This window comes from Elgaria multicarinata, chromosome 16, assembly GCF_023053635.1.
Source record: "Elgaria multicarinata webbii isolate HBS135686 ecotype San Diego chromosome 16, rElgMul1.1.pri, whole genome shotgun sequence".
Classification (NCBI taxonomy): domain Eukaryota; kingdom Metazoa; phylum Chordata; class Lepidosauria; order Squamata; family Anguidae; genus Elgaria; species Elgaria multicarinata.
This window is the reverse complement of record NC_086186.1, coordinates 26,023,595-26,050,014: the sequence shown is the minus strand read 5'-3', so window position 1 is coordinate 26,050,014 and position 26,420 is coordinate 26,023,595. Positions and strand designations below refer to the sequence as shown.

Here is a 26,420-nt window from a genome sequence, read left to right as displayed (position 1 = left end):
AAAGATATTTTGGCAGCATGGTTGCCATTTGTTTCATATGAACTTTTGAACGAATTCCAACCAACTATATTTTTTTCTGACTAATACACACATACACACAAAATAACACACACTCACACATGCTCCTTTTCTATGCTGTATGAATTGAATTTTTACTCTTTCATTGGGTATATTGAGCTCCTACTGAGGTCATTTTATTGTAGATGTTCCACAAGCAGCTCATTTATAGACTAAGAATTGCAATGAACAAATTCCTGAGTTTCTTTAGTGATCTTGATTTATTATTATGTGTGTTCTTCTTTTTGTTGCCTTTATGCTGTTAGCTTTATTTAAGGGGCGTGGGGGGGGGAATAACATTTCATGAAATAATTCTGCCATGCATATACCTTTCTTTTCACTATTGCAAATATAGTTCATTATTAACTATGGCTGAGAGAATAAAATCATCATGGCCTTAACTAACCTTCCCCTAGCTAGTGACCTCCAGATGTGTGGGACTATAATCCCCATTATCCCCAGATGGCGATGCTGACTTGGGATGATGGAGATAGTAGTCCAAAGCATCAAGAGGACAACATATTAGTAAATGGTCAGGGAGTACAATTGACTGTTCCAATTTGGAATCTCTCTATTCTTTTATGCTCCTCCACCTTCAGTGGCTAGATGGGTGCTTTTCTATAGCGATACACAGAAAACATTTTCTTTTAGAGAACAGTTACAACCTTTTAAAAAAAAAATTGCTGAAGCTTCTAGTGGCGCTTACAACATTTGATGGGTTTTGTCCATAATTTATTTACTGTTTATTGGCTGCTGTTTCTGTTCCATTATCAGTTTTTATTATGCTGCATTGTGTGTTTAACTATTCATTGCTGTCTGCCTTATGGGCCAAAATAGTTGGAACAGCGAAATATAAGTGAATAACCTTACATATTAATTATGCTAAGCATTCTGGAACAGACTGATTATTTTGTATTGTTTTGTTTTTTAAGGATTGCATTGTTGTGGAGGAGGATGAAGATGAAGATGACAAGGTAAGCATATGTGAAATTTATTTATTTATTTATTTAATTACATTTATATACCGCCCCACAGCCGAAGCTCTCTGGGCGGTTCACAAGTGCAGGCTGATACATAAAACACACACTTGTACACATTCTCTCTCTCTCTCTCTTTCTCTCTCTCTCTCCCCTCTCTGTCCCTTCCTTCCTTTCTCTCCCTGACACACACACAAACACACACACACAGAGCCATGTTGGTCCATTAGAAAACAAAATCCACAAAAATGTTATTATTATTATTATTATTTATTTATTTATATAGCACCATCTATGTACATGGTGCTGTACAGCATAAAACAGTAAATAGCAAGACCCTGCCGCATAGGCTTACATTCTATTAAAATCATAGTAGAGCGATAAGGAGGGGAAGAGAATGCAAACAGGCACTGGGTAGGATAAACAGGCGCAGGGTAGGGTAAAACTAACAGTATAACAGTATAAAGTCCAAACAGCATCAAGTTGTAAAAGCTTTAGGAAAAAGAAAAGTTTTTAGCTGAGCTTTAAAAGCTGCGATTGAACTTGTAGTTCTCAAATGTTCTGGAAGAGCGTTCCAGGCATAAGGGGCAGCAGAAGAAAATGGGCGAAGCCGAGCAAGGGAAGTAGAGGCCCTTGGGCAGGCGAGAAACATGGCATTAGAGGAGCAAAGAGCACGAGCGGGGCAATAGTGTGAGGCAGTACCACTAGTGATCATCTTCTTGGCTCGCCGCTCTGACCATGTAACTCCACTTCTGAAATCTCTTCATTGGCTTCCAATTCACTTCAGAATCCAACATAAACTTCTCCTGTTGACCTACAAAGCTTTTCACGGTCTAGCTCCGCCCTATCTCTCCTCTCTCATCTCACACTATTGCCCCGCTCGTGCTCTTTGGTCCTCTGATGCCATGCTTCTCGCCTGCTCAAGGGTCTCTACTTCCCTTGCTCAGCTTCGCCCATTTTCTTCTGCTGCCCGTTACGCCTGGAACGCATGTAAATGGAATGAATAAAGCCAAAGCTATCACAAAAATGGTGAGTTTTGGGGTGAGAATGCATACCCCAAAGAGATATTCGGTTGGTCAATGACAATCCCTTCACTGAAATCTGTGAGCTCTTGGGTTAGACCTAAGGATGGGGGAGAAATTTGTTTCACTCACATTTTAATGTCAAGGTATATAATTTCTATATGAACCAAAACTCAATTATCCTTCGTAAGTCACACTTCTCTGGATTTTGCAATGGAGTTCTTATATTCTAATGTTTTTAACTCCCCTCATCCATCGACCATACTGGCTGGGCCTGATAGGGTTTGGAGCCCAAAAAACATTTGGAGTGTGACAGGATTTTCAAGGAGGTACCTGTTGTTGCAGAGAAACGTAGGCATACTATTCCTTTTTTACTATTGTGTTAATGAAATGCATAGAAGTAGACATTATAAAATACTTCCCCCCCCACAACTGAGCAACTCCCACAACTTGGGAAAGCCGTTGGCTGGGATCTGACACAGAAGGTCGTGGTTTCTATCAAACGTGTGCGTGTTCTATCAAAGTATACAGAGAAAGGGGGAGAGAGTGCCTTCTTGGATTCTGTTGCATGTCAGACATAACAGACCGTGCTTCTGGGAATTGTAACACGCCCTCAGAGACTAACTGTTTACGACTTAGAAACACATAGACACTTAGTTCAAAAACAGAGGAACCGATTAACTCCCTTCCATGTGAATGATCAATCTTTAAAATGGAAGGGCTGAGTTGCCAGCTCCCCTTTCCCTTCCAAATACCAACGGCGGAGATTCTGATGGAAGATAACCATGGTTCATTCCCCGGGCATGTGCCTTCCTGCGTGATTCTCTGTAGCATTGCCATTTTAAACACAAAGTTCAACTTCTTTCAGAAAATGAGAGGACATCTGAAACTCTGTTTCTGTTGGGATGGCTGTTTCTCCCCATCCTACACAACCAGATGGAGCAATTGAAGATCTGTAAAATTAAATAAACCATCTTTTCATTAGAGCGGGACCACGTTTTCACGAAGTTTCAGTTTTCATGTTGAAATGCGGCTGTTTTGGTAGGGGAGAATGCTTCATTTCTCAGCTTTCTGTTAAAGTCCTGGAGACCCAATTGCTGCTCAGCTAGAACTGTAGAAGAGCTTCACAACTTCTCCTAGGATAATTTTAAGGTTTCAGGAAACTGAGCAACCCCAGTGTATTCTCTGTAAGTCACAGGAACATAAGTAGTTGCTTTATCTGGAATCAGAGAACTGGTCAGTCTGGTTCAGTATTATCAATATAGCTGCTCTCCAGGATTTCAAGCAGGATTTCTCACTAGCTCTACCTGGAGATAGAATCACAGAATAGCAGAGTTGGAAGGGGCCTACAAGGCCATCGAGTCCAACCCCCTGCTCAATGCAGGAATCCACCCTAAAGCATCCCTGACAGATGGTTGTCCAGCTGCCTCTTGAAGGCCTCTAGTGTGGGAGAGCCCACAACCTCCCTAGGTAACTGATTCCATTGTCATACTGCTCTAACAGTCAGGAAGCTTTTCCTGATGTCCAGCTGGAATCTGGCTTCCTTTAACTTGAGCCCGTTATTCCGTGTCCTGCACTCTGGGAGGATCGAGAAGAGATCCTGGCCCTCCTCTGTGTGACAACCTTTGAAGTATTTGAAGAGTGCTCTCATGTCTCCCCTCAATCTTCTCTTCTCCAGGCTAAACAGGCCCAGTTCTTTCAGTCTCTCTTCATAGGGCTTTGTTTCCAGACCCCTGATCATCCTCGTTGCCCTCCTCTGAACACGCTCCAGCTTGTCTGCGTCCTTCTTGAATTGTGAAGCCCAGAACTGGACGCAATACTCTAGATGAAGCCTAACCAGGGCCAAATAGAGAGGAACCAGTACCTCATGCGATTTGGAAGCTATACTTCTATTAATGCAGCCCAAATGCCAGGGATTGAACCTGGGACTTTCTGCATGCTAAGCTAGAGCTCTGCCACTGAGCTACAGTGCTTCCCGTTAGTCCAACCTTCCCCAAACCAAGCATCTATAGACCAGCTTTCCCCAAACCTGGATCCTGCCCAATGTTTTGGACTAAACCTCCCTTCTATCTCAGCCAAAAGGGCCAATGCTAAGGTGTGATGTGTTGCAGTCAAACATCTGGAGGGCACAGAGGTAGGAAAGGCTACCACAGGCCATGTTGAAGGTGGACCTGTAACCCATCGTTTGGAAGGTGCAGTTGAGAATCTGTACTCTTGTCTCAGCATTAACTCAGTCGGATTGGTGGATGAATCTGTCAATCTCAGTCTCACTGGGATGGCCAGCGAGGGGCTGAGGCTCTGTGGTAGTGCACCTGCTTTGCAGGCAGATGGTACCAGATTTAATCCCTGGTATCTCCACGTCGGGATGGGAAAAGCTTCTGCTGGAACCCTGGGAAGCTGCTGCCAGTCAGTGCCGACAGTACTGGGCTAGATGAAACAATGGTCTGACACAGTATAAGGCAGTTTCCTATGTTCTTATTTCCTAAGGTCGAGGTTATTCCATGTCATTTCTGCATGAGCTTGTGATTATGATTTAAAAACCATAAACAAATCTCTACCTTTTTTGTGTACATTTTTCATAATGGACTCATGAATGGCCATATCAGTGTGTGCATTTAGTAGGCATTTAAAACATGCATTCTCCCCGTGCACTTTATGTTTCTGAAATATTGGTTTGCATGGACTTTTCCCTAATAGGAACATGTTTTGTGTGCATTCTTCTCAAGTGGAGCTGCATTGGGAAGCTCACAAAAATGCGGGTTTCAAAACGCAGCTCTGTCTCATCTCGCTAAAAGGCTCAGGAAGGGTGAGCTGGATTAATCCCTAAAAAGACTCCGTGGAGTGAATCCCTATGGGGAAGGTTTCCTGAACTTGCTTAGATAAGTTCAGAGATTGCTCAGGTGGTTTACTGCCAAGACACAGCACAGGCATTTCCTTGGGCATGGTCCTGAAGGTCAGGCCAGGTCAGTCTCTGCACAATTATTTGGCCTAACTTTGGGAACCTGTTGGACACTTCCCTCTAGTGCAGCCTGTCATGATCAGGCCTGTTTCCCTTATTGTGGGGGAAGGAGTTTCAGGCTATCAATCAGAATCAGATTCTGAAGCAGAAGAAACAGGACGAGAAACATACCAGCCTATACAGGAAGTGGGGGGAGGAGATTTTCCCAGGCTCTTCAGCAGCCAGGGAGGAATCTTCACCAAACCTTATCAGTGAGAATGTTAACAACTCAGCATCTGTGGGAACTCAGAGGGGGAAGGGACTTCAGAGTCTGCCATAGGTTCAAACGGGTGGCGCTAGGCTGGCTTCTTGCCAAAGGCTTCTTCGGAGGAGTCCTCCCTGAAGTTAAAGGGACTCAGGGAAAAGTTCTTCCCTTTTGTTGAAAGGGCAATTGTTTTGCTTAGTTAGCCCAGTTTTAACCTAGAGGAAAGTTCCTTGTGTTTACACTCTCTTCAGGTGGGCAGAGATGTTCATTTGCTGAATAAAGCTTTGTGGATTACTTGGCAGACCTCTCTATTGTCTCACACGGCAGCGGGAGGGCTTGGAAACACAGCACCCAACTTGGTGCCCTCCAGATGTGTTGGACCACAACACCTATCACCCCCAGCCAACTTGGCCATTGGGAGTTGGTCCAACAAATCTGGAGGGCACCAGGTTGGAGATAGCTGCTCCAGCATGACATGGGCAAAAGAATAAAATCAAATCATGAAATAATGGAAATGAAATTTCAAAAGGTTCTTCCACCTCTGCTCTGTTTTTAGTAGATGCAGTTTACTTGACTGGCTGAATAAGTGGCTATTTGAATAGAGTATGGCAGTATAAAATACTTCTTTGCTGAGGTATGCGTCAAACAAAATCTTTGGAACGGGTTGAAAGCCGACGTAATTATGGGTGTGAAGACAGGTCAGTGGCATAGAATTGCTTAAGTCCCGGGACTGGACTTGAAAGTATATGATGGATTTCCACGTCAGTTCTGCTTCCTTAAGCTTCCTGGATGGCGATCACCTGGAAACCATGTGCCAGGTGAAAGTTGCTCTGAGAATCTTGGAAGAAGAAGTGCGGGGTACAACCGTCATCCACAAATAAAATAAGTTCTGAATGTGTTATGCAACTTCTGGTCTCTGTCAGGCAGTAGCAGTCTGTGCTGTGGGTTGTTGTAAATATTTCCATTGAAGAAAATCTTCCATCAGTTTCTCTCTACATCTGTATGTACATTAATATGTAGGGTCCGGGGCCTTCATTGCTGCACACAATGGAAGCTTCAGATGAGGGCGGACAGCTGCCAGGCAGTCACAGGGCACTTGAAGAGTGGCCCCATGAATGTGGTGTGACCCACTGAGGTGGGTCTTGGGGAGAAGGGCACAGGGGAGTCCGTCGGCTGCTCAAAAGAGAAAGGGCCTTCAGATGGAGGGCTGTGTTTAGATTTGACCTATCCATTTTAAGTTAGTTGCATTTTAGTGACATTTCAGATTATCCAGATCTTAAATTTGCCTTTCTTCCGAAGGAGACATGAGCCCAAGGTCACACAGTAAAGTGGCTCCAAGTAACTTTAGATATAGCTGCCAAAGGAACTTGCTCCTTAAAGAAGATCATCAACTTAGCGTTACATTGTCTGCTGTGGACTTGAACATCTGCGGTTACCTAAGTATACCCTACCTTGCATGGGAAGCATAGGGTTATTAGAGGGAATGTATTTACACTGTTGGTGTGATGGAGCATCTATGGGTGGTCTTCCCTAGTTCCTATATAACTTCCCATCTGCAGTTGTATAGCAAAGCAGAGCATTTCCTGTGTGTTGCTCCAATAACCAGGATCGTCCTCTGCCCCTGTCTCATTCCATGGACCCACTCTTCAGCCTCACTAGTGACTCTCCTTCTGCTTTAGTTTGCTCTGCATTCAGTGTGGTGTAGTGGCTAAAGTGTTGGACTGGGAGTTGGGAGAGCCAGGTTCTAGTCCCCACTCGGCCATGGAAACCCACTGGGTGACTTTGGGCCAGTGACAGACTCTCAGCACAACCTACCTCACAAGGTTGTTGTTGTGAGGATAATATGCAGAGGAAGAGGATTATGTATGCCACCTTGGGTTCCTTGGAGGAAAAAAGTTGGGATATAAATGAAATAAATGAAATAAATAAATAAAATGCCAACCTTAGTATGACCGTCCAACCACATGCCCACGTAGCCCTTTCCCACGAACTCTTTGATCTATCCCTCTTGTATAATGAACAGTGTACAGTTATTGCAAGTTTCCCTGCTTCCTGACGTACAAAGGGTTCACTCTGCAGAGGTGCTCTGTTCCCTCCCCCATGAGGGTGAGATCCTGTAGGAAGGTGTTGGATCCACTGAAGGGCGTGACACTCAATTGTGGTGTCACAAAACGTCAAAACCTTTGGAGCGAACACCCAACACGGTCATTGTTAGCTGTTGCGCGCTTGACAGGGGTTGAGATCGCGAACATTTCAGCTCCCTTGGGCGATGGCCATGCATCTCATTTTCCAAGTTCAAGCAGAGGTGAATTACTTAGACACAAAAGGCTTTAAATTCTGACTCAGTTCATCTTTTTAAAAAAAAAAAAATCCTTTCCCCCTGCCATGCATCCCCGAGACCCCCTTTTGTAGTTTTGCTTAAGTAATTAATGGTGAAGCAAGGTCTTTCTTAGCTCAGAATATGAGGAGAAGATTTTAAGTAACACACTGATCGTGTAATTCATTCTCGGTTGTAAATTCGTTTTGATGGTTTTAATTCTTTCCCAGAGGCCGAGGGGACTTTTATTCCCCCCAAAGTGCTGCACTCACCCGAGAAGCATTTGGAGTCAGAAAGGGGCTGCGAGGAAATGGGGGTCTCTCTACTTATTATGGCTTGGGAGGAAAGGTTGGGAGGACAACTTTGCCAGACGCAAGCCGGAAAATTTTTGTTCTTAATTTTAAACAAAGACTTCTGAGCCAAGTCTTACAAGCCGTGGGTGCCGGTTCCTTTTGTGTGTGCCTGTATTTCATTCACGAGCCAATTTAGATATTGGCTTAAGAGAAGCAGGTCACTAAAGGAGTCGCCAGAAGACCATATCAAAAGATATCTGGCTGTGATATATTTTATCCTTTGATGCAACTCAAACCTAGCAGCACACAGTGTGCATGCTTTTGTAAGCTCAATCTAGAGGGGGAGTTTCATTTACTCAAGCCCACACCTACCCAATTTATGTACAAAGGTGAGCTACGTTAGGGTGACCATGGCCTTAGCTAGACCTAAGGTTTATCCCAGGATCGTCCTGGGGTCATCCCTGTTCATGTAAATGACATACAGGGGATCCCGGGAGCAGGCAGGGAGGACCCCGGGACAATCCCGGGATAAACCTTAGGTCTAGCTAAGGCCCATATGGAAAGGAGGACAGGGCTCCTGTATAGAAAAGGGGATTTCAGCAGGTTCTGCATGCATACAAATGACACCTGCAGAAATCCCCTTTTCTATGCAACTGTTAAAGATACAGGAGCCCTGTCCTCCTTTCCATATGGTCACCCTAGCTATGTGTCCAACTTTTAAGAGCAAAAATGAGAGAATGGATGATTGACCACGCTGAAATCTGTTACCCAGACTCCAGCTGGGTGATAAGTACTGTGTACTGTGGCAAGGTCTCAGCCCCCTCACCATGCTGATAGTTCATCCTCTTCCTCCTCTTCCAAACCAGAACCCACATGCCCACACCCTGCTTTATGTGTGTTTGGCACAGACCCAGTTGGAAACAAAACTTTTTTGACTGCTGATGTCTAAGTGCCGTCTTACATGGTTTCTCTGCCTATGTGTAGTTGCTATGAGTGTGAGCTGTGACCCCTTATTCAAATCTTCCTTCTGCTTTTAATTCACTTCATAGGTACACAGCCCCAGCCCATCTGTAGTATGGGTATATTAATATTGTCCTACTTTAACAGAGCGGCTGAAGGCATTTCTGAGATAACGTATCTGAAGCACTAGATAACTACTAAGCACTATGACGATTCTGCTTATTAAGCCGCCATGTGGGTTGCAGAATTTTAATGCAGCTGTGATTGGGCACTAACAGGTCCCTGGTCTCCAACGCTCAGCCCAAACCAATGCTAGCAACAAAGACAGGAGCTCATAGAATCATAGAATAGCAGAGTTGGAAGGGGCCTACAAGGCCATCAAGTCCAACCCCCTGCTCAATGCAGGAATCCACCCTAAAGCATCCCTGACAGATGGCTGTCCATTATTATTATTATTATTATTATTATTATTATTATTATTTATTTATTTATATAGCACCATCAATGTACATGGTGCTGTACAGAGTAAAACAGTAAATAGCAAGGCCCTGCTGCCTCTAGTGTGGGAGAGCCCACCACCTCCCTAGGTAACTGATTCCACCGTCGCACTGTCTTTGTCATTCAATATGAGCCTGGAAATTCCGTCTCTAGACAATGGGGTGAATTACTGTAGTTGCTAGAGTCAAAAGGGCCTTCTCAGTGGTGATCCCCCAATTATGGAATGATCTTCCTGACGATGCCCGCCTGGCGCCAACATTGTTATCTTTTGGGTGCCAGGTGAAAACTGCCCTCCCAGGCATTTGGCAGCATATAATAAATTTAATCAGGCCCGGACTGTCTTTTGGTTGGTTGTTTATATATATTTTTAGATGTATCTTGTCTGTCTATGTATGTTTTTATGTAAATAGTTTTCCACTGTATATGATGTATTTTTAAATGGTTTCTAATCTTTGTGAACTGCCCAGAGAGCATTGGCTATGGGCTGATATAGAAATCATCATTATCATCATCATCATCATCATCATCTGTAGGCTCAACCACCATCAATGTTTCATAAGTCCTGGAATCTCACATGTCCTTGTCAGGCCATTTTGGAGAGATATTTTTTTAGAAAAATTAATTTAATTTAATTTACAAACTAATATACTTCTGTAGAGCGATGTTTATGCAGAGTTTGTTGAAACCGCAACCTTACCACTTTATAACACACACACACACACCCAGTATGTAGAAACTGCTATCTATTTTGGGGGTGATAGAACCTGACCACTCAATTTTACGATTAAGCAAAATGATGATGCCTTGGTTTTGCCTGTGTTCTGTTATGGCAAAGATCTTACTTGTTAGATGGCTCCAAACTTTCCCTGGAGAGCAGATGGCCCACTGAAGAAAGAGTAATTGCCCATTTCTGTCTTAAGTTATTGCTTAGGCTAGCCCAGATAAACCACCAATACAATCTCATTTGCTTGATGGATTTCTCAACCCACTGTCCCTTTTCCTTGGAAAAAAATCGTGTTACAAATTAGAAACGCCTCCATCTTCTTTTGTATTTGCATTTGATTTCTTTAAATTTTTATAATTTTATTTATTTTTATTTATTTATTACATTTTTATACCGCCCAATAGCCGAAGCTCTCTGGGCGGTTCACAAAAATTAAAACCATAATAAAACAACCAACAGGTTAAAAACACAAATACAAAATACAGTATAAAAAGCACAACCAGGATAAAACCACGCAGCAAAATTGATTAAAATACAGAGTTAAAACAGTAAAATTTAAATTTAAGTTAAAATTAAGTGTTAAAATACTGAGAAAATAAAAAGGTCTTCAGCTGGCGACGAAAGGAGTACAGTGTAGGCGCCAGGCGGACCTCATTCCACAACCGTGGTGCCACAGCGGAGAAGGCCCTCCTAGTAGCCACCTGCCTCACTTCCTTTGGCAGGGGCTCACGGAGACGGGCCCCTGTAGATGATCTTAAGGTCCGGGCAGGTACATAAACTTTTATAAATTGCTTTTCAGCCCACCAAGGGCCTTAAGGAAATGTGTACCATTTAAAAGACAAGTACAACAATAGGATAAAATTGCAACAGCAAAATAATAGTGGAAAACACAACCTCCTTTAAACATTAAAATTCATGGCCTTGTAAGTCCCTTCCAATTCTGCTATTCTATGATTCTATGATCAGTGCAGTACCTACTGCCTTTGTAAACCTTGGTAAAGATGGAGCCAACCCGATCCCGCTGGGGGGAGAGCTCCACAGTCAGGGGGCTGCTATGGAAAAGGCCCTGTCTCATATACCCGCCAACCTAGCTTCTCTTGGGGGTGGGGGGTATGTGTGTATATATCCATATCTATTGATCCAACTATCTATCAATAGTCATAAAACTGTCTAGGATGTTCTTCAGAAGAAATCCGTTATTTCATCTTAACTCAACCTCTCAGTCCTAGGCAGTCCAGATAGCTTGCAACAGAAGATGTAATATTGTTTTTGCTAAATTGTGTTATCGCCACATTTTTGTAGCACAATCTAAGATGTGTAAACAAAGCCAGCGGGACGCGTATCCAGCTGCCAGATGATATTCTTCACAGTTCCAGGTTGCAAGAACAGGCTTGCCCAGGAAGATCGTGTGTGTGTGTGTGAGTGAGAGAGAGTATCAGTCTGTGTCTCTGTGTGTGTTTTAATTCAATTGCAGAAGTTAGAAGTGGCGAAACACTGGACAGCACCACTTAGATTTCTAAGCCGAGTAGCTCCGGCTTTGCTGGTCCCTTCTTGGAAGCAGGGTACCGCTACCTGGGAGACTTTCCTGCCAATTGCAGATGTGAGAGTGCTGCATTTACCCACCCAAGGCTGGAGCTACAGGGTGGCAAACAAAGTTTCCCAAACCTATGTATGCTGAGATAACATGGAGGCATTTGTAGGGGGGAAATGGTGAGTGGGTGGGTGACGCGCCCCTTTCTACCTCCAGATTCTCCTCTATAAGGGGCCCCCTCCCTACAGTATGCCTCCTAAGACAAATACAGAGATGAGAACCCTTTTGAGAAGAGAGCGTATTTCCCCCCCCCCCCACCCCGCAATAAAATTTTGATTCATGGTACGCTCTAGAGAGATTGCACAGTTCTCCTCTTCCACCACCACCCCACACATTTGGAAGCATGCATGGGGGCAGGGATCATGGGTCCATATAGGGGTAGAACCTATGGCACTGCCACACCTCCTGTCTCCCTCAGTGGAAGCACTTCTTCATCTGTTGTTTGGCCAGGATTGGAAAGGACTCCACATACTGAACATACTAATATATACACATACAGAGAGAGAGCTACTCAATTCAGGGGTGGAGGCTTACCCCATCAGAATTCCCCCTAATGTGGAGGAGCACTCTGCACATGCATAAGAAGAGACTTTCCCTATGCTGGTCAAAGGGGCAGTTAACAGGGCAGCATTCCCACCGGAGGTGTTGATCATAAGGTGCATGGCCAAGACACACATGAGTGGTGGGAATAACCAGCCCAGCCCCATGACTCCACCCACCCACCCATGCATTTTTTATTCATTTATTTATTTCTATACCACCTAATTGCCAAAGCTCTGTGGGCGGTTTGCAACAACTGGAACCACAAAAACGCATCATAAAATACGGTATAAAATGCAAAAGCTGAAAACTGCAATACAAAAGTACAAGCCACAATACAAGCTAGCAGGAACCCAGAGATTTAAAACGCCATACCAGATTTAAAATGACAAAAAGGCTAAAATAAAGAGGCCATCGCCCGGTGCCAAAAAGAGCGCAACGTAGGCACAAGGCAAGCCTCTCTGGGGAGCTCATTCCACAGCCGGGGTGCCACAGCAGAAAAGGCCCCCTTCTTGGTAACCACCCGCCTCACTTCCTTTGGCAGGGGCTCCTGGAGAAGGAGCCCTGAAAATGATCTTAGGGTCCAGGCAGGTACATATGGGAGGAGATAATTGTTCAGAGTCAGTTGGGGGAAGGATGTCACATGAGCTTCCCTTTACACACACAGACACACACAGACACTTTTGTTCCCCTCTTTCCTCTGAAATTCAAAGAAGTTTCAGCTGATCAGAAAACTCCTCCCAAAGCGTCAAAACTAGAACAACCTGTTGTTGTTTTTAAAAGTGTTAAAATAAATATCATTTTTGCAGAAACACCATACGTTTCCAGGCCAGATCCAGAACCATGTTGGCATCTGGATTTTATAGTCTGCTGTGATCAATACCGTTGCTAAATATCTTACGATAGCCTCTGTGGTGACTTTTATTGTCTGGGACGGTTTTAGGAGATAACTTATATGTTTGCTTGTCCCTTCCTCCCCTTTTTCTCCCCCCTCCTCTTTCCTTAATCCTTCCAGGAATCCGAGAAAAAGGGCTTAATAGAGAGAATCCACATGGTGCAGGACATTGTTATAACCGTCCAAACGCTCCTGGAGGAAATAGCATCTTTTGCAGAGAGGATAAAAAAGTAAGTGAAAGTTTTGTTCCCAGCACTCTGAAAAACCTCTGAACACCGTGACTGGAAACAATAGGCTAAAAGATTTAACTGGGAATTGCTGGAAGGCAAGAATAAAACAGCAGAAAGGTCATTTGCTACACATGATTTTCAATCCACTAGGAACAATACCCATCATGGTATCATTCGTTCATTTCTTCCTTTGTCTTCCTTGCTCAGTTAAATTACGAGTGGAAGCTTGTGAAAATCCAGGCCTAGGTTGATTTCTGGCTTTGTTATTCCTCTCTGGAAACTGCCTTGAAACCTTTCTCCTCACTGATTTCCCAAAACCACCTCCATCCCCTGGCATTTCAGCTTCTCCCTATGGACCATTCAGAATCATCTATTTTGCCCCATCACTATCAATCATACATGTTTGAACCACAAAGACTCGTAGAACATGTGCGTTTTATGTGGGGATGCTCAAATCAGCAAAAGATGACCTTGCTGAAGCTCTCCAAATTCGATCTCAAAGCCTGTTCCAATATCAGTCTGTATCAGACTGTGAGCTTTGTTTCCCACCCACCCCATGGGAATCTCTGCCTATTTTCGTGTATATTTTTCCAAATATATGCATCAGTTGCGTGCATCTTTGATTCAAGCACATCTGTATGCGTTTTTCAAAAGTACTAATTTGGAAGTTCTTTCTTTAAAATGTAAACATACTCTCGAATCACATTACAAGCTCAGAAATATATGGACTTCGACTGCAGGTTGCAGCTGAGTCAAAGTTCTGCCAGAAGTTGCAAATTCAGTAAATCCTGATCAAAAATGAACTGAAACAAATTTCTCAGGCATCCCCTAGTTCATTGGAACTTCCTGATGTATGGAAAACTCTCCCTGCAGACCTATGTTGACCCTAGGGCATTTCCCAGAAACTATGGAAGACTTTATTGGGGAAAGCAAAAGAGGGTTCTTGGCCAATTTTTAAGAGAGGCTCTTTAAAGATGGGTCCCTCAGTCTAATTTCAGGACAGTTTGGAACACCTGGAGTTTTGTATTCCAGACTAAATCCAAGTGGTTGTTTAGGGTTTCTGAAATAATGCTGCATAGAAGCCTCCAGGCCCTGTTATACATATTGATGGCCACTCTCTGGCTTGTCCTTGCATTTCTGAGTGATAATTAGGTGCCTTAGTCTTCATGGATAAGTAATAAAAGATGAACGAAAACGTTTCTTCTGGGTTTTAGAGTGAGCAGCCCCAAATCCTGCTGCTTTTAACCGCATCTAACAATTTGCTTTAATTAATTACATTTATATACCACTAATTTTGCAAGTTTGTGCCTGGTTCCTGCCTGGTCTTTCATCCCTAGAAGTTGCAGGTCAAGTTTAGCTTCAACAGTAAACCTTCAGTCTGCTTCCCCTGCCATTTTCTGACTTCACTTCTTTTTTGCTTAGGAAGAAGGGATCTTCTTTCTCTCTCGTGCACTGGCATAACCGTGTGACCTTCCTTTTTTTAAACACACACACGCACAAGACACGAATTGAGTCTTGTCAACAGTGCCGCTCTTTCAAAGAACAGCCGTGTGGGGTCTAAAAATACAACAAATCCATGTGTTGTGGTTCTGCAACATCTGTCCCAGCTGTGCGGGAAATGGCCAAGAGATGGCTTCCAGACTGTGAAGAGAGTACTGTTCTGAGTGCAGCTGGATGGCAGGAAGGCTTGGAACGCTGGGTGACTCTTAATTCTGGTATTCATTTTTATGACAATGATCCCTAAGAACCCAAGGGGGCATTAATATGGCGGTCCTGGCTAATCCCCCAGGAATCCCATTGAAACTCCATAGTAATGTTGCTAGGGACAAGGGAAATGAGGGGAATCCAGCACCGAGGCATTAACAAGTGTCACAATGGTTTAGATAAGCACTTCCATCTGTATAACCCTGAGTATCAAAGGGTCTTTTTTAATAGCTCGACTCTATTGGGGTTGGCGGATTTAAAAATACTTTCCATGTATTTATGGGCCATCGCTCCCCGCTGCTTTAATTTAAATTGTAAGGTCTTCATTGAGAGATGTATTACTTCCTCTCATCGCCCGTTAAGACAAAGTTTTCTTCATAACCCAATCTAGGGCTCCTCTGGTTCAGCCCGTCAGTTTGTGCCAGCATCGGGTTTTACGCACATCCAAAGGACATCCCTGGGTGACCTCCTCATTACAACTCAGCCTTTCAAAAGGCAGGATGCTGATTTATTTGGCTTCTTGTGGAGACCCAAGTTGTTTGGCCTAGGTACGGGGCGCTCTGTCCAATTCACACGGCCACTCATAGGGATTTCTCTCCTTTTTTTGTAGAGTGCAGGGAGCGATAGAGAGATTTTTATAGCCTGGACCACACAGGCTATAGTGTGGGCTCTCCCACACTAGAGGCCTTCAAGAGGCAGCTGGACAACCCTCTGTCAGGGATACTTTAGGGTGGATTCCTGCATTGAGCAGGAGGTTGGACTTGATGGCCTTGTAGGCCCCTTCCAACTGCAATTCTATGATTCTAAATGCACCTCACTTGGATTCTTCCATCTGTTTGCATAAGAGCATCCTTTCCCAACCAGGACCCATCCAGATGTGTAGGACTACAATTTCCATTATTCCCAGTCAGCAGGAGAATTCATAAGCAAAGAAGGTTTGCAGTCTGTAGGCCAAAGGTGGGCAACCATCAGACGTCTGGGGGGCATTTTCATTCCCGGATCCCTGCCACAGGCTGCATTTCACAAAGCACCATGCAAATCCATGAAAACATATGTACCCTGTCCTATATCATTGCGATCTCAGGGCAGCGTACAGATAAAAGCAAGCAGTGTTAAACAATAAATAATGTATACAGCTAAAAATGTATCAAACCATTAACTAGCTAAAACCAGTAAAAAATAAAATAAAAACAAGTAAAATTAAGTAAAACAATGTGCAGCTTTAGCCCTCAAAGGCTTTGATAAAAAGCCATGATTTAACTCGCTTGAGCACTTGCAGAGACTGCTTGAAGAGTCGCACATGCATACTTAGTAATGTGATGGCCATGCATTTTTGTTTACTAGACAATACTGAGAGAAAGCAGGGGTTTGCTTTTAGTAGCAGCCATGCTGTCTCCATAATGTCTAGTTTCAACCTCAGTGTGCAAACGGGCCTTGTTGAAATAGCATATGTTTGATATTCCTGCCCGTGGGATTGTTGTCTGTGATGGCCCAATTGCATATGCAAGTGGTTGAATGAAAACCATGCACATGAGAGTCAGCTGGATGTGTTGTCGGTTTCCAGGGACATTGTGGTGTTCCTACCTTCTCCTAGTGAAAATTCCTCATCTCTAAGGCCTTTCTCACACCAGCAGGAACCAACTTCTCTCACATACACCGGGGGGGAATCCGCACGTCGTTCCGAGATCGCTTCTAAGCGACCCCAGTGCAGCGTGAAAGCGATCATGTACCTGGCCTTTGGAAGACCCGACGAAGAGACGTCCTTCCCGCCGCCGCCGCCACCCACAGACCTCCTCGCCAACCAGCGAGGAGAGCTCGGCTGAAGAAGGCGGGGTGGAGAGCGGAAGAAGCTCTCCACCCTGCCTTCTTCCCCCAAGCTCTCTGTCCTAGCCGGCGAGGAGGTCTGCGGGTGGCGGGTGGCGGCGGGAAGGACGTCTCTTCGTCGGCTCTTCCAAAGGCCAGGTACACGCTCGCTTTCACACCGCACTGGGGTCGCTTAGAAGCGATCTCGGAACGACGTGCGGATTCCCCCCGGGTTTCGCTGCCACCAGGACCCTTAGGGTCTGGCCCATCTCACACTCGGTACTCTGTTTCAGAGGACACATAGACTTTACTCAATAATCTGGTACTGCGCCTTACCTACCTCTTCTGTAGCCAAGGGCAGAGAGCACAGGATGTTAGAAACAAAAGAAGCGTTATTAATTACATGAATGAGTTGTTCAATAATAAAGAGTAACTCTTAATTGCTCGAGCAATATATGTTCTCTCATACACAGTCTAGGACACACTCTCAAGCAATCCTTGCACAATCGCCACAGACCTCCCTTTATTATTATTTATTTATTTATTTATTTATATAGCACCATCAGTGTACATGGTGCTGTACAGAGTAAAACAATAAAATAGCAAAACCCTGCCGCATAGGCTTACATTCTCATATAAGAATGTAAGCTTACTCCCTCTCTCCCTCTCTCTCTCTCTGTCTGTCCTAAAATCCCTATCTCTGTCTCATCGCAAATCCTAACTGTGATTTTATACCTCATTCCTAGTCCCTGTCTGACTCACACAGCACAACACACAGTTTATATAGCACACACGCTTCCCCCCTTCATACACTCAGCCAATCATTACCAGGGGTGTGCATGGACCCCCCACTCCGCTTCACTTTAAGATCCGCCATTTTCGGATCGGCCCGCTCCGCCCCGCCCCCACTCCGCCTGTGCCCACTCTGCTCCGCTCGGAGCTCCGGATCCAGATCGGAGCTCCGGTCCCCCCCCATAGGGGGGGTTACCGGGCCCTGCCGCCATCGCCGCCCATGTGGCGACGGCGGCAGAGCCCGGTAAGGAGGAGGGGGGCCTTACCTGCCTCCGTCCGTGGTCCGTCACCGTCTTCAATTGAGCCCGCGGTTCCACCAGGAAGTCTGGGCCGCAAGTGCGGCCCAGACTTCCTGCTGGAACCACGGGCTCAATTGGAGACGCTGACGGACCGCGGACGGAGGCAGGTAAGGGAGAGGAGGGCGGGGGGCGTTACCGGGCCCTGCTGCTGTCGCCGCATGGGCGACAGCGACAGCGGCAGGGCCCGGTAAACCCCACTTACCTTTCCGGCGGAGCTCCAGATCAAGGCGAAGGATCCGCCTTCACCTCGATCCTCTTCGCCACGCTCCGCCGGCCCCCCAATCCTCTTCGCCTCCGCCTTAAGGGCAGGCGAAGCCCCCCGCTCCGCTCCTGCTTCTCCGGTCCGATTAGAAGCGGAGCACATCCCTAATCATTACCCATATGCAAATCCAGCATCCTTTCTGTCACTCATCTCTCTCTCGCCATGGAAATACCATAAAACACAGAGATATACAGGAACAGGAACACATAACCTTAAGCACAGGTCCATTATATATGTAGGTGTGTACCATCACAGAAATGAACTCACATAGCCTCCTCCCTCTGATGGAATCGGCTGCAGTGACTTTCACTTGTTGCATGGGATACCATTCAAACCACTATTGGGTTAATGAATTGTGATAGTTCATATCTGTAAACACTCAAAGCTTTCTCTTCCTCTCTTTCCCCATGTTGGTCCACAGCACGTTCAACTGGACAGTTCCTTTCCTCTCTGTGTTGGCTTGTTTAGTGCTTGCAGTAGCAACGATTATGCTGTATTACATACCACTAAGGTACATCGTTTTAATCTGGGGTAAGTCTGTCTTTAATGCAGTTGGCTCTGGATAATTCAGCTATGCATTTATATGAGAGGCTATTGTTCTACGACAAGGGTGTTGAACCTCAGGCCCATGGGTCAGATTCGGCCCTCCAAGATTGCACAGGTGGCCATACCTCCTTCCCCCATTTGGTAGGGTGGCCATATGAAAAGGAGGACGGGGCTCCTGTATCTTTAACAGTTGTATTGAAAAGGGCATTTCAGCAGGTGCCATTCTTACACATGCAGCACCTGGTGAAATTCCCTCTTCATCACAACAGTTAAAGCTGCAGGAGCTATAGTAAAGTGACTGGATACAAAAGAGGGCAGCTTTAACTGTTGTGATGAAGAGGGAATTTCACCAGGTGCTGCTGATGTCATTTGTATGCAAGCAGCTCAGTGAGGGATTGGGGATCCCTCCCCTTGCCCAACTCAGTGCGCACAGAGTTGGGCAAGTGCAGGATCTGTGGACTGGCATCAAAGGTGGCCGAGCTGGGCCACCAGGCCTCAAGCCCCAGCCGGATGCCTACAACATCCCTGCTTTGGAGAGCTTGCCCATCTCTGATCCTTACTAATTTAATGTGCTTCACAGCTGGATCGCGCCAATCTTAAAATCATAGAATAGTAGAGTTGGAAGGACCTATAAGGCCATCAAGTCCAACCAACTGTCCATCTAGTCCAGCACTCTGTTCACACAGTGGATGTACATGTGAAAGCCACAAGCAGGACATGGCTGCAACAGCACCCTACTGCCCATGTTCCCCAGCAACTGGTTTACACAGACTTACTGCATCTGTTCTGATGGAGGCAACAGCCATCAGAACTAGTAGCCATTGATAGCCTCCTCCTCCAGGAATTTTTCCAATCCCTTCTTAAAGCCATCCAAATTGGTGGCCATCACGGATTCCATAGTTTCACGATGTGCTGTATCAAAGGTGGCTTCTCATGCTACCTTTTGTAGCTGTGTGCAGATATCTGAGCACAGAACATTTGTGTATCAGGTCCATTACGAAAGGCACCCGCTTGTAAATTACCTCACTCCCTGCTTTAGAATGCACAGAACTGATGGGGGACCTTCACCGCCGACGCGGTATGTGTACCGTTTTGCCTGTGGATGTCTCTTCCCAAGACCCAAACGTAGCCTGCAAAGCCAACCCTGCCGTTCTGGGCAACGGCTGCCCCTGCTTCTCGGCTGCTATTTTTGAATAACGGGATTTTTCATTGCCGAGGCAAGCCGGGTTGTTTTGCAATAAACCTCCCATTGCTTCCTTCAAGGAAAGATGTTTGTGAATGATTCCATATGACAGCAACATGTGTCCAGCTTGTCTGTGTTTTCACACTAATTTTTTCTTGCAAAACACAGCCCTCCCCCACAACGCCACATCTTCCTGCCTGAGCACGTACGGCTGTCATATGTGGTGGCTATGTGTGTGTTTTCACCTTCTCTCTCTCTCTCTCTCTCTCTCTCTTAAACCATTTTTTGTTTGTTTTTGTTTTCTTTCCCAGGCATAAATAAATTTACTAAGAAGCTTAGAAATCCTTATGCCATTGACAATAATGAGTTGCTGGATTTCCTCTCCAGGGTACCATCTGATGTTCAAAGGGTAAGCAATGACTGGCCGCCTCCAACAGAGACAGCAGGCCAGGCCCAAGCAGGCCCCAGGTGTGGTGCTTGAGGAACACAATGGAGGGGCAGTTTGACCAGCAGAGATAAGGCAGCTGAAGAAACCATAAACCGGGAAGGGAAGGGGGCAGCCCCAGGAAAAGGGGAGCTTGAAAAGTTCCCGGGATGAAAGTGAATTCCAAAAACTGCTCCCTTTATTCAGGAACTCAGTGTGATTATTAAACCGGGATTGCCCCTGCCAACCGGCCTGTGTGCAGTTTAAACACCTTCACATGGCGCAAATCATACATTTTTATCTGTTGAAATGGACTCTAGTTCATGAAAGCTTACACACACACACACACACACACACACACACACACACACACACACATATAGTGATGGATAAATCTGTCCATTTCGGCTGCTCTCCGGTTCTCCGTTTTCCAATGTTAAGTTCAGTTTGCTTCAAAATTTGTGGTCTTTGGTTTTTTTTAAGTTTGTATGAAAATTCATAAGCATTTCTGCCTATGTTCCCCCCCGCCCACAGTACACATGTCTTTGTATGTGTTTATGCCTAATATACACATTTTTGCAGTATTTTTTCCTAATATAAAGCATCTCTGAAGGTTATTTCCCCTTGCATATGAATTTTTCTGTTGATTTTTTTTCCCATTGGAGAATTCCATTGTAAAATTCAGAGCAGTGCAGATTTTGAAGGATAACTGAATTTCAGTTCACACTGCGGTTAGAAGGGCAAAATTAACCAATTCACATTAAAATTTGGAATGAATTAATTTCTCCCCCATCCCTAAAACTTCTGTACATGAGCAATTTATTGCATGAACTCTTGGAAGTTTGCAGGTCCTTTATATGATGCCATCAAGTTCCAGGATGTGTCCCTTGCCCCCACCCCCACCCCATAATCTCACTTTAAAAACAAACAAACAAAATCCAGAGATAATGCAGTATTTAAATTATCGCTGGACACCCCCAGTGTGTAAAGCTGACATAGTGCTGTAACTTCACCACTAGATGGTGATGTTCCATTGAATAGAACAGCATTTCCAAGAGGGGAAGTTTTCAATTCAAAAACACATGGTTGCTGTCTAAAGGGGCCAGTCGTACACATGGAAAGTCTCCAGAAGAAGAAACCCCAGTAAGGATGCAGGGTTTTTTTCCTTAATGTAGGGACACCCCTAGTCTTTAAGGTGTCACAAGGCTCTTTGTTGTTTTTGCTGCAACAGACTAACATGGCTGCTACCACTCTGGAAATTGTTACACATATTTTTGTGCACACATATGTATAAACAGACCAACCTGCCTAACATGGAAACCAATTTATTCCATTAAATACACATGGAGAGTAGTAAAAGGTGCAAACTGCTGCTGATTCATTTGCCGATGTGTTGTGGGTTTATCTCTCACATGTGGCTTGAGAGAATAATGTGAAGGCCAAAGCAGATGTTACTTTCAATCTGTGTCTAGCAGCTACATCTCTCTCTCTCCCCCCCCATTTCCCCTCTAGAGTAGGTACAGGGGGCTCAATTTGGATTTTAGAAGCTCCCTCCTCACTTGCACCTACTCAAGCTCTTTCCACCTACTCTGTGGTAAAAATGGGGGGAAAGACATAGTTGCCAGACACAGGCTGAGTTCACACATAATGCTAAGCCATGATGTGTCATAGAGCTCCGGCTATTGGGCGGTAAAAAATGTAATTAGTAAATAAATAAATAACACAAACAGCCCACTGTGCCCATTCTGCAGAGTGTGGGTTCTCAGAGTGGGGTGTTTGGGTGGATTACCCCATCGTGGGTGGTGGAACCATCCCACAAACGACACATACACCCTTCATGGGTCTCACCAGAAAATAAACCACCATGGCGTAGTGTGTTGTGTGAACCCAGCCACAAAATTAGAAATGCCAGTTTGGGCCCCAACTGTCTAACCGCGCCCCCCCCCCCATAAATAACATGGAGTTTACGAGTTAACAGGGACTGCCGTGCAGCAGGGCGAGTGAACTGTTTCAGGCAGTACCACTAGTGATCATCTTCTTGGCTCACCGCTCTGACCATGTCACTCCACTGCTGAAATCTGTTCATTGGCTTCCAATTCACTTCAGAATCCAATATAAACTTCTCCTGTTGACCTACAAACCTTTTCACTGTCTAGCTCCTTCCTATCTCTCCTCTCTCATCTCACACTATTGCCCCGCTCGTGCTCTTCGCTCCTCTGATGCCATGTTTCTCGCCTGCCCAAGGATCTCTACTTCCCTTGCTCGGCTTCGTCCATTTTCTTCTGCTGCCCCTTACGCCTGGAACGCTCTTCCAGAACATTTGAGAACTACAAGTTCAACCGCAGCTTTTAAAGCTCAGCTAAAAACTTTTCTTTTTCCTAAAGCTTTTAAAACTTGATTTTGTTCTGACTTTATACTGTTAGTTTTACCCTACCCAGTGCCTGTTTACCCTACCCTGTGCCTGTTTGCATTCTCTTCCCCTCCTTATTGTTTTATTATGATTTTATTAGAATGTAAGCCTATGCGGCAGGGTCTTGCTATTTACTGTTTTACTCTGTACAGCACCATGTACATTGATGGTGCTATATAAATAAATAAATAAATAAATAAATAAATAAATAAATAATAATAATAATAATAGTGATGGTGAATTGGGAGACAGTTGAAGGCAGGAATTGTGGTCTCGAAGATGCCACAGACTTGTTGAAATCTTGGCCCTCACACGTGGCATAGGGCTGGGGTGCCAGTTGAGAACTCCTTCGTGCCTTCGGCTGGCATTGTTCCCTATTTTAACGTTTAGGTATATAAGCATAGTTTACTTCTTGCTCTTTTGTGAATGCCTCTTGACCTGAAACATCAAGTTCCACAGGATTGTCACTGGGAAGGTGGTGAGGGCAGGGGGGATGCCATCTTGGGCAGACTGGATCCAGATTTATTTTAGCTTAGTTCCTCCCGTTCTATAAAGTCATTAAGCTTAAGCGTGCTTTCCACTCCCTTCTCACTTTCTGCTCCAGCTCTTTCTCCTAGAGGACACGGAGTTTGCAATGGCAGGATACATTAATATTTATATTCTAAGATAAGCTGCTTTACTGTTTAGGTTATATAGAAGGTTTGCATTTGTAAAATTTGCCTGAAATGGTTTCTCTGATCCTTAGTGACCTTAAAGAAAGTTTGGGGGTAGGGGGTGAGATGGGGGTGGGGGTGGGGGTGAAAGAAGAAGGTCTTCGGAATTCTGATGATGGTATGTATCATTTGACGGCTCTACAACAAGTGTTAAAAATAGAAAGTATGACTGAGGTTTGGTGTGGAAGCAACATTTCTGATCTCGTAACCATAGTTAGTAGTTTGGGAGCAATTCCTGAACTCCCTCCCTGCTCCCTTCTCTAGCATGAACTTCCATCACCTTTTCCTTTTTAAGAATTAACCATTATGCAACATTGCCTCTGCAACCTTGTATACACTATCCATGGTTAGGTTGACACACACATTTGCAACCATGGTTAGAAGCATGTTCACAAATCTTGGTTAAATTGCAGGTACATCTATAAGTCCATGACCCTGTTCAGACAACATGCTAAGCCCCAGTAGTTAAGATTGAACTACAAGTTCAATCGCAGCTTTTAAAGCTCAGCTAAAAACTTTTCTTTTTCCTAAAGCTTTTAAAACTTGATTTTGTTCTGACTTTATACTGTTAGTTTTACCCTACCCAGTGACTGTTTACCCTACCCTGTGCCTGTTTGCATTCTCTTCCCCTCCTTATTGTTTTATTATGATTTTATTAGATTGTAAGCCTATGCGGCAGGGCCTTGCTATTTACTATTTTACTCTGTACAGCACCATGTACATCGATGGTGCTATATAAAATAATAATAATAATAATAATAATAATAATAATAATAATAATGGATTTTGAGCTAAACATTATGGCTTAGCATGTTGTGTGAACAGTAGGCCTGTTCAGACAATATGCTAAACCATGGTTCGGCTGCTAACCCTGTTGCAGCAAATGATTAGTGAGTCGGTTAAAACTGTGGTTATGTAGCCACTATGGTTAGGAAGGGTTCACACAACACGTTAAGTCATGGTTCACATGACACACTAAGCCATAATGTTTAGCTCAAAATGCTTAAACACCGTGGCTTAGCATGCCATCTGAACAGGGTCTATGTGTCATGTGAACCATTCTAACCATGATGGCTACATAACCATGATTTAAACATGCTCACTGTTTGCTGCAAAATGGTTAGCAGCTGAACCGTGGCTTAGCACGTTGACTGAACAGGCCTTAAGTGTGGTTAGCTCTGATAATGAAAAGGGTGTATTTGCACACATGAGCTTAGGAGGGAGGGAGAAGGAGTTTGCTAGCACATATGGTGCTCTCAGTCTCCTTACCACAGTTAGATGAGTTGAAGCATTGTAACTCGATAGGGCCATAGTTTGTGCCTGGCATGTTAACACCTCCAGATGGGAGATACTTAGAATTCCCTGCATGTTCCCTGTTCGTTTCCTTAAGCATGACGTTCAGGAGAAATTCACAGTTCATCTTCTCAAGAATCCTGTATTGGATCAACTCTGGTTTTCCTAGTGTTCTGTGAGCTTTTTACTTGTGGAAAACACTTTGATGAAGATCTTTTGGAGTGTTCATGTTGGATGCTGAACCGGCTTAGTTCCCTCAAAGGCCAAGGGATTGTGGGAATGGAGTAGACTGGGGGGATCCAGAAAGACGGATAGATATGTACAAATGTGTGCAAGCACTGTGAACATTAGCAGTCTGGAGTTTTAGCATAATTACACTGCTATAAATACAATTATCTTTTGTTTTCGTTTTTTGGGAAAATATGTGTGGGGACAGGAGGGGAGAATGTCGCTATTGACTTTGTTTAGGTCCTAGAAGAGCAGCTGTGTCAGTAAGTCTGTCGTAGCAAAAACCGGGAGTCTGGTGACACCTTAAAGACAAACAATTCTATTGTGGCAGGAGCTTCCAAATGCAACTTCATCGAACGTATCAAGATGAATACGTTCATTTCAGTCAAGGTGGGGTTTGGGAATGACTGTTTTGCAAGATGAAGTTTTTTAAAAATGAAAACAGCCTGAAATGAGTGCTTCTGTAATCAGTTGAAGTAAACAAGATTCAGTCACGAAGGATCATCAAGTCCAGCGCTTCCAATTTTGCGTCAAGTTTGACTTTTCTCTATCAAATAAGCAAACGTGGGGCATATCTCGCTATATTCCCCAAGATCAGGAAACACCGCACGTCTAACTCATGTGTAGTGGTGGTGGTGGTGGTGGTGGTAGAGGAAACCCACTTCTTTATCAGACTTTGAGAAAAAGAACTAAAAATAAAGTGGAACAAGGCCCTTCCTGCCACATGCCGAAATCAGGTGGAAGCAGCCATTCCACCCCCAGCCCGGTGCATCTCATTAGGAAAAAAAAATCTGGTTTTAATATTTTGGTTTTCAAGAAATGATGCATGACTTCTCAAATCCTTCCTGCAATTAATCCCCCACGTTACTGTGTTTAGAAAATGATTCATTACTTCTGAACCTTCCTTAGTTTTCCCTTGGCCTGTCCGTGGGGAGCCATTAACGCACAGTGGAGTGAGCTTGGGTTACCTTGTTGCAAACGTGACGTCTGTTTGTTTTTACAGGTGCAACATGCTGAATTGAAACCATACAGCGGCTCCAGTCCCATTAGGAAGAAACGGAGCGCTCTGTAGGATATGGAGTTCGGAATGCAGCAAGGAAAAAAAAACCCTCCTATAAACCCGCGCACATGGGTCCTCCCCCCCTTTCAGATCAGATCAATGCTGTTCACACTGCCTCGCATCCCGGATATTTTGTCTGGAAGATATACATGGACAAGAAAGAAAGAAAGAAAGAAAGAAAGAAAGAAAGAAAGAAAGAAAGAAAGAAAGAAAGAAAATATAAGAAGAGCCCTGCTGGATCAGACCAAGGCTCCATCTCGTCCAGCACTCTGTTCACACAGCGGCCAACCAGCTGTTGACCAGGAACCCACAGCAGGACATTGTGTAACAGCAACCTCCCACCCATGTTCCCCAACAACTGCCTCTAATACTGGAGATAGCACACAACCATCAGGG

At 44.5% G+C, this 26,420-nt stretch overlaps 1 protein-coding gene across 2 annotated transcripts in view; it reads left to right on the top strand.

The window, feature by feature from the left end:
* The window catches only part of MCTP2 (multiple C2 and transmembrane domain containing 2), a 177,013-nt gene extending 150,945 nt beyond the window's left edge, over positions 1 to 26,068 (top strand). Inside the window, exons 19-23 of one of the 2 annotated variants that reach the window (XM_063142442.1) lie at positions 990 to 1,031; positions 13,198 to 13,307; positions 18,589 to 18,698; positions 20,208 to 20,305; positions 25,968 to 26,068. In XM_063142442.1, the coding sequence (XP_062998512.1) occupies positions 990 to 1,031; positions 13,198 to 13,307; positions 18,589 to 18,698; positions 20,208 to 20,305; positions 25,968 to 26,036 (429 nt within the window). In that variant the 3' untranslated portion in view covers positions 26,037 to 26,068. Of the gene's footprint in view, positions 1 to 989; positions 1,032 to 13,197; positions 13,308 to 18,588; positions 18,699 to 20,207; positions 20,444 to 25,967 lie in introns of those variants that run through there. The other variant, XM_063142443.1, reaches the window with a different exon arrangement.
* Positions 26,069 to 26,420: the final 352 nt, after the last annotated feature.